This window comes from Vulpes vulpes, chromosome 12 (genome assembly GCF_048418805.1).
Source record: "Vulpes vulpes isolate BD-2025 chromosome 12, VulVul3, whole genome shotgun sequence".
NCBI lineage: Eukaryota > Metazoa > Chordata > Mammalia > Carnivora > Canidae > Vulpes > Vulpes vulpes.
This window is the reverse complement of record NC_132791.1, coordinates 158069164-158082386: the sequence shown is the minus strand read 5'-3', so window position 1 is coordinate 158082386 and position 13223 is coordinate 158069164. Positions and strand designations below refer to the sequence as shown.

Sequence of the window (13223 nt, the reverse complement as noted above, 5' to 3'; positions counted from 1 at the left end):
TATTTCCCCCTGAAGATTTTATTTTTCAGTGATCTCTACACCCAACCTGAGGCTTAAACTGAGGGCCTCCAGATCAGGTGGCTGTCTCCACCCAGCCAGCCAGCCATGTGCCCTGAGAATCCTTTTTTTTTTTTTAACATTTATTCATGAGAGACACACAGAGAGAGGCAGAGACACAGGCAGAGGGAGAAGCAGGCTCCATGCAGGGAGCCTAATGTGGGACTTGATCCCGGGACCCCAGGATCACGCCCTGGGCCCAAGGCAGGCTCTAAATCGCTGAGCCATCCAGTGATCCCCAGAGAATCCTTTTTTAAACATCAACTTGAAAGTTTTTATAAACGTTACCCCAAATCCAGAAGTGATAAATAATGGGTGTTACATTTTACTGCGTAAAAATGAAGCATTTTTGCCTGGCAGAACCCTTACGAGAAAATCCAAAAGACCACAATCCCCGAGTGATTTACAACCAACAGTACAAGTAAAAGTCAAGGGCAAGACTAATTGGTAAGATGAAAAGAAAATGGGCCAAGTACACCAAAAGGACAGAAAAAGTTTTGTTTTTTTAAGTGAAAGTTCAAGCAGTTTCTTTAAAGGCAAGAACCCACCCCCCATGCCCAGGACACTTCCTGAAGGGGAGAATCACGTGGTTGCTGCTGGGACCGTTGCAGTGCCCCGGGTGACCAGCAGGTGGTGCTGCCGCCGGGTCGGCAGCGCCCCCTCCCGGAGGCGGCGTGAAGCGCGCGCCCACGTTCCTCGAGGCCTGGTTGCATCGCTCCAGGGCCTAGGCGCGCTGGTTCGCACAGCGTCTGTTCCCGGGTAGCGTGTGCAGCAGGTGTATAATGCTGAAAACGGAAAGCAAAGCTTGCCAGTCACGGGTTGCTGCCGCAGCCTCGCACTGCATCCACAGGCATCTCATCAGGGAGGAAAGGCAAAAGGAGAGAGCACTGAGTATGCTACGGCTGTAAACACAGGGCGAGGACCCGCTAATTGCCTCTGCGGGGAAGCACACCTGCCGACCACCGTGGCTGCCTGCGCCTTAGGGAACAGTTCCCCAAGCGTATTTTTTATTTTTATAAATTATATATATATATAATTATTTATATAATATATTTATATAATATATATAATTATTTATTTATTTATGATAGACATAGAGAGACAGAGAGAGAGGCAGAGACACAGGAGGAGGGAGAAGCAGGCTCCACGCAGGGAGCCCAACGTGGGACTCGATCCTTGGTCTCCGGGATCACACCCCGGGCTGCAGGCAGCGCTAAACCGCTGCTGCCGGGGCTGCCCGCCAAACGTATTTTTATAACCACGTATTTGTGAGCCAGATTTTGCCCCTGAAAAAAAAAATATCGAATGATGAAATAAACCAACTATTGAGCAAGAAGAGGCCCACTTTCCGCAACAACTTGAAAGACCTCAGTGGAATGATGGAAAATTGTGTAGAATGTAGAAAGTGTCATTTTATGTGCATGGCTGAGCTGAGGGAAATGAGTGCAGGGAACCAGGAACCAAAGTGCCCCACCTCCCCATAGAGAGGAGGGGGAGCCCGCAGAGGGGGGGGGCACTGTCTGCAGGGGGGGCGGGGCGAGAGGCACTGCCTGCAGAGGCCGGGGGTGGGGGGCACTGTCTGCAGAGAGGGGTGGTCAGGAGGGGGGACACTGCCCACAGAAGTGGAGGGGGTGGGGGGCACTGCCCTCAGTGGGCCGGGAAGGGGGGGAGGCCGAGAACCAGCAGGTACGCTCAGCGTACTGCAGGCATCCTGCCTTCTCTCTGGTCTCCCTGGCCAGCAGGGCCCCGTGTCCTTCAATGACTCAGGGACAAGTGAGCAGGTCCTGCATGATTAGCCACTTGGTGGCAGGGGCGCGCTCACGCAGGGCTGGGAGGAGTGGCTCCGACTTAGACGTTTCCTTGTGTCCTCGTGTCCTCGGGGGACCAGCGCTGAGGACGACGCCTTCAGGAAAAACACTGCATGGGGCGGGGGGGGGGGATCCCTGCGTGGCTAAGCTGTTCGGCGCCTGCTTTTGGCCCAGGGCGTGGTCCTGGAGTCCCGGATCCAGTCCGGAATCGAGTCCCGCGTCAGGCTCCCGGCACGGAGCCTGCTTCTCCCTCTGCCTGTGTCTCTGCCTCTCTCTCCGTCTCTCATGAATAAGTAAATAAAATCTTAAAAAAAGATTTTTAAGAGAGTCTGCTTCTCCCTCTGCCTGTGTCTCTGCCTCTCTCTCTCTATGTCTATCATAAATAAATAAATAAAATCTTTTTTTAAGATTTTATTTACTTATTCATGAGAGACGGAGAGAGAGGCAGAGACACAGGCAGAGGGAGAAGCAGACTCTCTGCAGGAGCCGGATGTGGGACTTGATCCCCAACCCTGGGATCAGGCCCTGAGTCAAAGGCAGAGGCCCAACCATTAAGCCACCCAGGTGTCCCAATAAATAAAATCTTAAAAATACAAAAGAAAAAGAAAAACACTGCATTGGAGGAGGATACAAAACAGAGACTTTGATGCTTTTTAAGTAATGAGACCAGCGCAGTTATGAGATTCAGCATAACTTTTTGCAGAAAGGGAGAAAATAGAGATTCCAGTGCTTTCCTCTGGCTTCAAAAGGGAAGTCGCTCACATGTCCTCCAGAAAAGAACACGTCAGTTTAGATAGCAGTCACTAATGATGGACCCAACCAGAATGTTGGATTTGGGGGTGACAGGTCACACTCTTAGAAGTTCAGGTGTGGGAGAAGGTGCCCTTGTGCAGACAGCATGACCAGAATCACCATTACAGCATCAGCAGGAAAACAGGAGAGGCTTCTCCCAATGCCCCACACCAAACGTTCCCAGGGTCTGGATATCTGCAGATGCCAGAGAGCAGGAGCGGTGAGTGTCCCTCTCTCATCCCCCCAAGATCCCTGTCCTGCAGCAGCTGGGAACAGAGCAAGGCCAGAGGCAATAGCTCTCCTATCAAACTTCTGGAAACACTGGCCTGCAGAGCTCAAACTTACCAAAGGGCGGAGTAGACTTTTCCTAGCAAGAACAAAGCGCCACACAGGACCGTTTTTAGGAATGGACAAGAGGGTACAATTACATATGCAGCAAGAACAAAAACACTGTGGACATGTTCATGCTGAAACATTTGAGAACAAAATGGATAATTTCCTAAAGAAACTGAGTAGACTTAAGTCAGTAGAGTGGCCTGTGGGGAGGTGGGGAGGGGCCACAATGCCCTGACCGCAGCAGGCCCACTCCTTGCGCTGCCTTCCTGATGTCCTTGGCCACCACTGGCTGCACAAGGGTCTCTGTCCCAGAGCAGAAGCTGCACTTGTGGGGGGCACAGGATAACTACAGTGACATTGCATGTCAACTATACTTCTGTTAAAAAAAAATCCTATATGAAGGAGAAAAAAAAAAAAGCAGAAATGAACCTGATGGAAATTGGGTGACCTCTCCGTGTACCTTCTTCCTGACCCTTGGAAACAATACACGCAGATTGTACTCTGCTCTGCTCGCCACTCTTATTGCTCAATTTAGGGCATGTGAGGCCAAAGCCACCGTCTTGCCAAGGCCTGTTCTAAATCTGTTCGGGGAGGGGGTGGAAAGGTACAGAGCCATGGGCAGCACCTGCTGGGGAGCCCCATCAGGAGTCCCTGCACCTGCAGACTCCTTGATTGGGTCCTGGGTGGGACATGGCTCCATGTTCCAGCCTCCCGGACCCCCTGAGCCTCAGCTTCCCTTCTACACAGGGTGAAATCAGCCTGCTTGCCCTGCTGGTTGTCACGTGGCCCTTTGGACTCAATGGCTGCCCTGTCACACTTCTGGTTCTTGGCTACCTATACTAGGTAGTGAAGGGATTGGGGTCACAAGCCAGGCTCACAGTCCTTCCTGTCCTCGGAGCCTCAGCCATGCACAAAGTGCTGTGCTCCCATCTGCCCATGTCTCAGGAAGCCACTGGAACCCCAGAGCAGCTGCCCAAACCCCAGAGTTCAGAGCCAGGCAAGCCACAGGGACCCTGGAATTTGGGACTTGCCCTACAAGTGAGAAAACAAGACTAAGTGGTGGTGGGGACAGCAGATGGCAGCCTGCTGCCCATACTGCCCTGGAGATGTGCTTCCAAGTACCCAGAACAGTTGGTCATCCTCTGCACCAGCTTCTCCCATTCAGAAGCAAAGGTGATGATGGGTAAGGCAGGCAGAGGGTCCCACCGCACACCTTGGAGCATCGCCCAGTGCCAGGGCATCTGTTGTTGCTCTCAACGGTCATGTCCCAGGGCTGAGGTGACTCTGGTACTGAGGCCTGCCCCTGGGGCCCTGGCATCTGGGGACATGAGCAGCCATTCAGAAAGTGTTTTCTCTGCCCTCCCTGTTGGTCACTAGTGGCCACCATGCCCTGGGCCTGGGATCTGTGGGGCATCTTCCCCCAAGTTCATTGCTCATACATCTTGATGCCCACTGTGGATGCCTGCTGGGGGCAGGGCAGTGGGGGATCGGTGGAGACCACCCCGTCCCCCAGCTCAGGCCACACAGATGGCCAGGCCATGGCCCAGTGTGGCCCAGTGGTGGCTGAGGCACTTGCAGGGTAACTGGGCCATACTCCTGCTTTTGTGGACAGAGGCAGGAGATGGCACATGAGAAAGGCCACCTCCTAGAGAGGAACTGAGACTTACCTTCCACTTCAGGTGAAGGCTTTGCCCACTTCCAGAAGCCAGATTCTGAGAATGAGGCATGGCTCCCAACAAAGGCCATCTGCCCCAATGTCAGGTCCAGGGCCTACCCCTTGCCTTGCTAGGATCACAGTCCGACCCTAGTGCCTTGGGGCTCGGCCAAAGCTTAGCTGTCAGGGCCCTGCTTCTCCAGAAGAGAAAGGTGTCCCTGCAACTGGAAGAAGGGAGTAGAATGGTAGTATTCAGTGCCCTGGGAGGCCCAGAGGGCTGTGGCCCCCACAGTGCTCACACAGTCTGAGCAGCAGCCAGCCATGTCCCTATGTCTCTATGATCCAGGTCCCAGCAGGTCTGCTGCCAGCTTCAGGGAGGCCCCTGGCTCTCTCCAGGCCCTGGCCAGGATGACCACGTTTTCTGCAAGCTCCCCTCCCTTGGAGGGGGCAATCCCTAGAAGTTGTCACTTCAGGCTGCTCTGGCTGTCCTGATGGGCAGAAGCATTTCCAGCAGGTAGGAGCGGCAACTAAAGGGACCCTATGGGTGGCCATGCCCACCGGGCTCTGGGACAGGCCAGGAAGCTAATGGGCTGCATGCAGGTAAGGAATGGGCCACAGTGGGGGTGTAGAAAGGATGAGGGCCATGAGGCTTCTGGGGACACCCTTTCTCCTTTTTTTTTTAATTTTTTTTTTTTTATGATAGTCACAGAGAGAGAGAGAGAGAGAGGCAGAGACACAGGCAGAGGGAGAAGCAGGCTCCATGCACCGGGAGCCCGACGTGGGATTCGATCCCGGGTCTCCAGGATCGCGCCCCGGGCCAAAGGCAGGCGCTAAACCGCTGCGCCACCCAGGGATCCCCTCCTTTTTTTTTTTAATTTAAATTTATTTATTTATTTATTTATGATAGTCACAGAGAGAGGGAGGGAGAGAGGGAGGGAGAGAGGCAGAGACATAGGCAGAGGGAGAAGCAGGCTCCATGCACTGGGAGCCCGACGTGGGATTCGATCCCGGGTCTCCAGGATCGCGCCCTGGGCCAAAGGCAGGCGCTAAACCCCTGCGCCAGCCAGGGATCCCACCCTTTCTCCTTTATCAAGACTTATTTATTTAAGGGAATCTCTGGGTGGTTCAGTGGTTTAGTGCCTGCCTCTGGCCTGGGGCGCGATCCTGGAGTCCCGGGATCAAGTCCCGCGTCCGGCTCCTGGCATGGAGCCTGCTTCTCCCTTTGCCTGTGTCTCTACCTCTCTCTCTATGTCTATCATTAATAAATAAATAAAATCTTAGGAAAAAAAAGAATTATTTGAGAGAGGGAGGGAGAATGAGCGAGCCTGGGGAGGGGCAGAGGGAGAGGAAGAAAGAGTCCCAGGCAGACTCCTTGCTGAGTGGTGAGGCCGAGGTGGGGCTCGATTCCACCACCTGAACCAAAACCAAGAGTCAGATGCTTAACCAACTGCGCCACTGAGGTGCCCCTGGGACACCCCTTTTTTGGGGGGGACACCCCTTTTAAGGTCAGTGTGATACCTCCAAACAGGACAAGAAGACTGTCTGGTATTTATTTTTCTGGCACCTTCTATTTATACTCATGATATGAAGTATCTTACAAAAAACGTCTGTAATGAAGTGTAAATGTGCTTTTTTTAATTTTTTATTTATTTATGATAGTCACAGAGAGAGAGAGAGAGAGAGAGGCAGAGACACAGGCAGAGGGAGAAGCAGGCTCCATGCACCGGGAGCCTGATGTGGGATTCGATCCCGGGTCTCCAGGATTGCGCCCTGGGCCAAAGGCAGGCGCCAAACCGCTGCGCCACCCAGGGATCCCTAAATGTGCTTTTAAAAAGGTTTTATTTGAGAAAGAGTAAGAGTGAGAGAGAGAGTGTGTGCGCACACGAGCTGGGGAGGTTGTGGGGAGGGACAAGGAGCTCCCCCCTCCCACTGAGCCCAGCCAGGGTGTGGGAGGTGGGGCTGGTGGAAGATGCTCAGTTCTGCAGGGAGGGCCTGTCACGCAGAGACAGTGACCTGGAGTTCCAAGAAAGAAAAGGGGTCATGGTGGAGGAGTGGGAGGTGACGTTGGTGAGGGTGGTGGTCCTGCAACCAGTGGGACTCTGAGTCTCAACATTGGAAAACCAGTGTTTCAATGTTTATACAAAAGGAGATTTCCTGGCTCCAGTGACTGAAGTTTGGGAGATCCTTGCTTTAGGCAAGGCTGAATCCAGACATTTGGAGCAAACACCCTGGCGGGGTTTCTTTAATCTCCCTGGGGTTGGTTTCATTCTCAGACCAGCTCTTCCCACACAACACCTTTAGACAACAGCTGGCAGTCCACCCCAGCTAGTGGATTCCAGTGGAGCAATCCCCGTTCCCTGCGAGCTTCAGCAAAGGCCTCGAGGCCTAAGGGGACCAAATGGTCTGACTGGCCAAGGCCTGCGTCCCTGGGCAAGGGTGGGTGAGTCCCACCCAGACCTCCACAGATGAGGACGAAGGATGGAGGTTCCCAGAGAGAAATGGGGGGGTCACTACTACTGGAAGTCAGAATGGTTGTGGGGCGGGTGGGCACCACCCTGGCCACGATGCTGTGGGAGCTCCCTGGGGCTCAGCTTCAGCTGCCCAGTTGGGCCTTGTCTCTTCCCTCTCATGTCAGCCTGGTGGCACCCAGCACCCAGCCACCACACCTGCAGAGTCCTGGCTCCTTCCTCTGGTTGCCAGTAGGACAGCCTAGAAAGGTGGCTCTGGTCAGAGGTGGGGTGACACATCTTCCAGCCCACCTCCCCCTCGCCTCTGGGGTCCTGAGAGAGGCCAATGAAGGGAAAGCTTCTGGCGTGTGTGTGCGAACTTGGGGAACACGCCACATGTCTTCTGCACACAGGAGGCGGTCCATGTTGTTTGGTGTGCCTTGGGCCCTCATCTTTGCAGTTGTGCCCACACACCCTTCTGGGGGTACGGAGGCCACCAGAGCCACGTTCAGCTTCCTGGGGAAGGCAGGTGCTGACCTTAAGCCTCCTCCTCCCCTCCCCTTAACAGAGCAGAGATTACAACAGGCTCAGATGACCCTCCAAACCCCACCAGCACCTGTATTTCTGGGCAGGGGCTGCTGAAGGGCTCTTGCTGGAGGCTCTCAGGACTTGGGTCCAGGATCAGAGATGGACTGTCCCTGTGGCGCCAGAGGAAAGGGCCCCAATCTTCCCACACTCCCTTGAGGCTGTGGCTAGTGGCAGTGCAGGTTCCAGGCCCTCACAGAGCCACACCCTGAGACTCTGGTAGGACTAGAGAACATGTCCCTACTGGCCATTGGCAGGGGTAGCTGTGCAGGTAAAGGGTGGGGGAGTCCCTCACAGTCTCTGAGCACAGTTCCTTTGCTTCATCAGCCCAAAACCCTCACATGGGAAGAAAGGCTTTCTCCCATCTGCCCTCCCTAATCCTGCTACAGCTTAACAGAAAGTGCACAGGGGCACCTGGGCACCGTGCTTCCCCCACCGTGCTCTTTGCCCCCAGTAGGCAAGATGCCCTGGACCGAACAAATGCCCACAGGGAGGGTGGGGAACAGCAGAGCCCACAGCCCCATGGTTAGCCCTTCTACCATCCAGGAGTTGCCCTGACCGGGAAAAGCTCCGTTCTGGAGAGCCCCCAGCCTCAGGACAGGCTCAGAGTATGGGCACCAGATTCCCCAAGAGGGCATAAGGCTGGCTTTAAGTGGATCTCTCTACCTGCCAACTTTCAAAACCCTTAACAGCCCTCCTGTTTCCCGCCTGGCTCTTCCCCCTCCATTGGGCTTCTACCCTCCCTTCAGGTCCAGAGATGCCAGAGTAGTGATCTGGGCCACTGGACAGTATGGGGCCTTCTCTCTCCCCCCACACTGTCACCTGGGACAGAGTGGCTGCAGTTCCTTCCACTGCAAGCCAAGGCCCAGGGAGCTGGGATAGGGACATGGGGGTTGCTAGATCATCATCACTTTCTGCTTCCCTACGGAAGCTCCTGAGTTCCCCCATCAAGCTGGGACAGGAGTCCAAGCCCAGGGATCTCTGGACCTGATGGGAGGGTAGAAGCCAGGGGCAGGGCCAGGGAGTGACCCTCCCCAAATCTTTACCCCCAACCCTTCCCCCACTAGGTATAGAGACTTGGAGAGATCCCGTTCAGGGTCCCAAGTAGCTGATGGGGCCTGGTGTTGAGGTCAGGGTCCCCGAGGCTGGTAATGAGGCATGCTGGGCCTGGCCTGGGTACAGGGTTCTGACCCTCAGCCTCCAGCTTTGCTAGAATCTTTGAAATCTGGTGCTGACCCAGAATTTTTGGGGATGACCAGGAATTAGTAAGGCTGGGGGTGGGGATGTGGAGAGGAGGCCTCCATGAGCACTGCAGCTCTCACAGGACCCCCGCCGCCCCCCAATCCCAGGTGAAAACCGTACCTGGGAACTGCTACAAGGGAACCCAAGGTCCACCGCACAGAGGCCAGGGACCACTCCTCATCTCCCTGCCAGGACACGGAGGGGCCCCTCAGCCAGAGACGGGCCCCCTGCCCCTGAGGCATTTCTGCTTCAAGTGCAGACAGGTTAGGCAGACCCCTGGCCCTGGAGGGGCTCTAGGAGGGATGGTCCTGAGGGACTGAGGCCTCCGGCAGCTCCTGGAGACCACAGTAGGAGACGGGGGACGTTCCTCCTTCCCGGGTGGTGCACCGGCTGAACCTGTGGGACCCAGAGCACCGTGAGGGCTCGCCCCGGGCCGCGTCTGTGGGTGGAAGAGACGCGCGGAGGGCTGGTTAGAGCTCAGCCTGGTCTCCGGCAAGAAGCGCAGAGTTTTCAGCAAACGAAGCCTCCTCTCTCCTGCGCCCCTGCCGCCTTCTCCCTTCCCCGGCAGGGCCAACCGACCCTTACTCTGGGTCCCCACCGCGCCTCTGGGAGGGGCGGCCTGCGGCACACCGACCCGAGTCCTGCGCGCTCCCCTTGGTCGCTAGGGGCTGCCCTCGGGGGCCACGACCGGTCCCCCGAAAGCCTCAGCAGAGGCCTGGCGGGGGCGCGGAGGGACAGGAACCCGTTCACTTGGGGACAGAAGACGGGACAGGCCAGTGTGGGTCGCAGGGGCCCCCAGCACCCCACACCCCCACACTCCAGGGGTCTTGCCCCGGTCGCCCCCTCCCCTTCGCCATCCGCCCTCCGTGGGCCGCGGGCCCGCGAGGGTTAAGGGGGGCGGGGCGTGGGGCGGCCCCGCCCCCGCCGCCACGCCGGGTCCGAGCGCGCACGGGGCGCGGGGGCGGGTCGGAGCGGGCGGCGGCGGCGGAGGGCGCGGCGCGCCGGGGAGCGCGGGGAGCGGCGGCGGCGCGGCCCGCGTGACCCTCCGCCGCGCCCGTGAGCCCGCGAGCCCGCGCCCCGCCGCGCCGCCCAGCCGCAGGATGCGCGCCCCGCCGCTGCTGCTGCTGCTGGCCGCCTGCGCGCCGCCGCCCCGCGCCACCGCCGCCGCCGCCCCGACGCCTCCGGGTTGGGAGCCGGCGGCCGACGCGCCCTGGTGCCCCTACAAGGTGCTGCCCGAGGGCCCCGAGGCGGGCGGCGGACGCCTGTGCTTCCGCAGCCCCGCGCGCGGCTTCCGCTGCCAGGCGCCCGGCTGCGCGGCGCACGCCTCGGCCGGCCGCTCCCTGCGCGCCAGCGTCCTGCGCAACCGTAGCGTGCTGCTGCAGTGGCGCCTGGCGCCGGCCGAGGCGCACCGCGTGCGCGCCTTCGCGCTCAACTGCTCGTGGCGCGGCGCCTACACGCGCTTCCCGTGCGAGCGCGTGCTGCTCGGCGCCTCCTGCCGCGACTACCTGCTGCCCGACGTGCACGACGGCGTGCGCTACCGCCTGTGCCTGCAGCCGCTGCCGCTGCGCGCCGAGCCCGCCGCCGCCGCCGCCCCCCCGGAGCCCGCCGCGCCCGCCGAGTGCGTGGAGTTCGCAGCCGAGCCGGCCGGCATGCGGGAGATCGTAGTGGCCATGACGGCGGTGGGCGGCTCCATCTGCGTCATGCTGGTGGTCATCTGCCTGCTCGTGGCCTACATCACCGAGAACCTCATGCACCCAGCTTTCGGGCGCCCCGGCCTGCGCAGGCAGCCCTGAAGCACTGGGCGGTCGCCCCCCCCCCGGGGCTCTGCCGGCCCGAGACTGGCGCCCGCTCCCCACTCCTCGCTCCTGCTCCCTCCTTAGGATCTCCACGCAGGGCCTGCTGGAGACTGGTAGGGCCCCTGGCCCCACGCCTGGGCCTCGGAGTCATTGCACGACCGTTGGAGCCCGGCAGCTGCCTCCCAGACTCCAGCTCGGGACTCACCCTTGGGCCTGCGCAGGGGTGCCAGCCTCCTCTAGGGCTCTCCCTGCTTTCCAGAGGCCTTTATAGGGGCCACCGGGACATAACAGCCCCTTCTAGCAAGAGCCATTGGAACCCCAGGTCATCACCCTGCACCTCCAGCCTGTGCCAAGTTGGAAAAAACAGGCTGTCATCATTGCTTGGTCACTGTGTGCTTTGCCAACTGGAGGAGGCCCCTTGGAGCCTGTCCTCTCCCCACCTCACCCCAGTGGGCTTAGATTAGCGTCGTGCCTTAGTGTCTTGGGCCCACTGCGGGAGCCAACCACCCGTCCTGTGCTGACCAAGGGGTTCTATGGCCCTGGTCCTGGCCAGAGCCCCTTGGGAAACCTCCTTTCAAGCTTTGCAGGAGCCCCAAGTGTGGGTAAGGAGTGTGCGGTGGTGTTCCCCTACCTGGGTGACAGGCTGGGAACCATGATGTAGCGCAGCAGGTGAACCCAGCCTGCACTTGCCATGTCCAGGGCTGAATGTCCTCTGACCTTCTGGGAAGCTGGCAGCTCTTTAGGGCTGCGTCTCATTTTCTTTTGTGGGTGCTGCTTCTGATGAGGGCTTTTGGTGAGTGGGGGCAAGTGGCTGGGAAGACGGCTTGTCTCAGAGGACAGTGTTGCATCTGGAGAGCAGAATTGATGCCAGCCTTTCCCGGCACAACTTGCCACTGTGGTGTTTATCCCAGGCCTCAACCACAGCATGATGGACAGCACCACTCCACCTCTTACTCGCGTTGGTAGCCAAGAGCCCAGGATATGGCTGGTGATGCTGCTACCCACTGGACTGTCCCTTTCTGGGAAGACCCGAGCACCCTGGCCAAGGTTGCTCCCTGAGTTGGGCACCTGGCATCACCAAGAGGGGTAAGGCACACCTCGGCTCTCTGCAAGTCCCTGACTGACCATCCTGGACCTTGTACTTCTGGAGTCACTGTGGCTAACCCCTCTCCACCCTCACCCCAGCAGCCTCCAGTGACCCCAGGTCCTGGCTGGTGTCCCCACAGTGCCCACTCCCTACCTCTCTGTCTTTGCTCGGCCTGCCCCTGGCATGGCGCTGGTCAGGCGTAAGCCTGGCGTCAATGTCTAAATGTCCATCATTTTAGACCAAAACCACTGTCTTGTGTGCTTACTGGGGAGAGGGAAGGGAGAAGTGGGGGGTGGGGGGGAAGTGGGTCCCTTTCCCAGTTCCAAAGCACCCTGTTTCAGGCAGGGGACGGGTTTTCTGTTTGCCCTCAAACCTTGGAAGAGCATCTTTTCCTGGGCCTGCTGTGTTGAGGTGGGGGGCGTTTGGACAGCATTTGCTGCAGTTAGAAATAGCCCAGTCTCACTGGTGACCCAGTTTTGTGACATGCAGCAATTAGGCAGCTCTAGGAGGGTCCCCTCGCCAGCCTGGGCCTTCCTGGGGAGTGGGATGGTGGGCGGAGGGGGCTTGGGGGATGTGTACTAGATCACCACCCACCTTCCCAAAAGCCCTCCTCCTCCTTAGCTGTCCTTGGTTGTCCTTGAGATCCTGGAGCTGGCTGTGACCCTGAGGATCAAACACAGCTGGGGGCGGGCCAGGATCTGAGGAGTGACTCATCCCTTCAGAGAGGGCAGGGTAAAGCTACATGTCTAGACAGCCCCTGGCAGGAGTGGGAGGGGTTCTGCTTCTAGCAGTCTTCATTCTGGTGGGGGCGGGGTGGGGGTGGGGGTGGTGGTGGTGGTGCAGGGGGCTTTGCTGGCTGCAACCCCTCTTGACCTGTTGTTCACTTGGGCATCTTACACAGGGTAGAAGTGGGAGTCCTTGGCAGCCCTGGTGTGAGGAGCCCTGTCATCCATCCTCAGCTCCTGAGTGCAGTTGGGTTCCAGGACTGGAGCCATTGTGAGGTTCTGTGAGGCCTGCTCTCATCCCTTTCTTGTCCTCCCCTGGCCCTCCACCTAGTTTGGGGCTTCTTTGTGGGGTTGTGCTCATACCAGCTGGACCCAGAAGCCCGTCCCATTAGCTGCTCCACAAGGCTGGTTTGCAGCCTTCTGCTCCATAGAGTTTCATTCCAGGGGCTTCTGGAAGCACTTGAGCCCAGCTTTAGGTTTGCCAAGGCAGAGCTGAGCAGCTGTGCCCCAGCACCGTCCAGTAGGGCATCCTGGGTTTGGGAGACCCCCCAGAGCTGGTCTCAGGCTGAGCACTTCTTTTGAGTTCCCTGTCATCCTCACAAACTGTGTGTTCCTCATGTGCCCATCATTCTCCCAGGGGTGACAGGAACACCAGGATCCTAGCCCAGCCCGTCCACCCAGAAGACTGACCCAT

The 13223-nt window shown here is 58.2% G+C and overlaps 1 protein-coding gene across 1 annotated transcript; it reads left to right on the top strand.

The window, feature by feature from the left end:
• The first annotated feature begins 9910 nt into the window (after positions 1-9910).
• FNDC10 (fibronectin type III domain containing 10) lies at positions 9911-12049 on the top strand. Its single transcript, XM_026006931.2, has one exon. The coding sequence runs from the start codon at positions 10022-10024 to the stop codon at positions 10712-10714; it is 693 nt and encodes a 230-aa protein (XP_025862716.2). The 5' UTR covers positions 9911-10021; the 3' UTR covers positions 10715-12049.
• Positions 12050-13223: the final 1174 nt, after the last annotated feature.

Coding starts and splice junctions, on each gene's coding strand:
- FNDC10 (XM_026006931.2), top strand. CDS start 10,022: ATGCGCGCCCCGCCGCTGCTGCTGCTGCTGGCCGCCTGCGCGCCGCCG.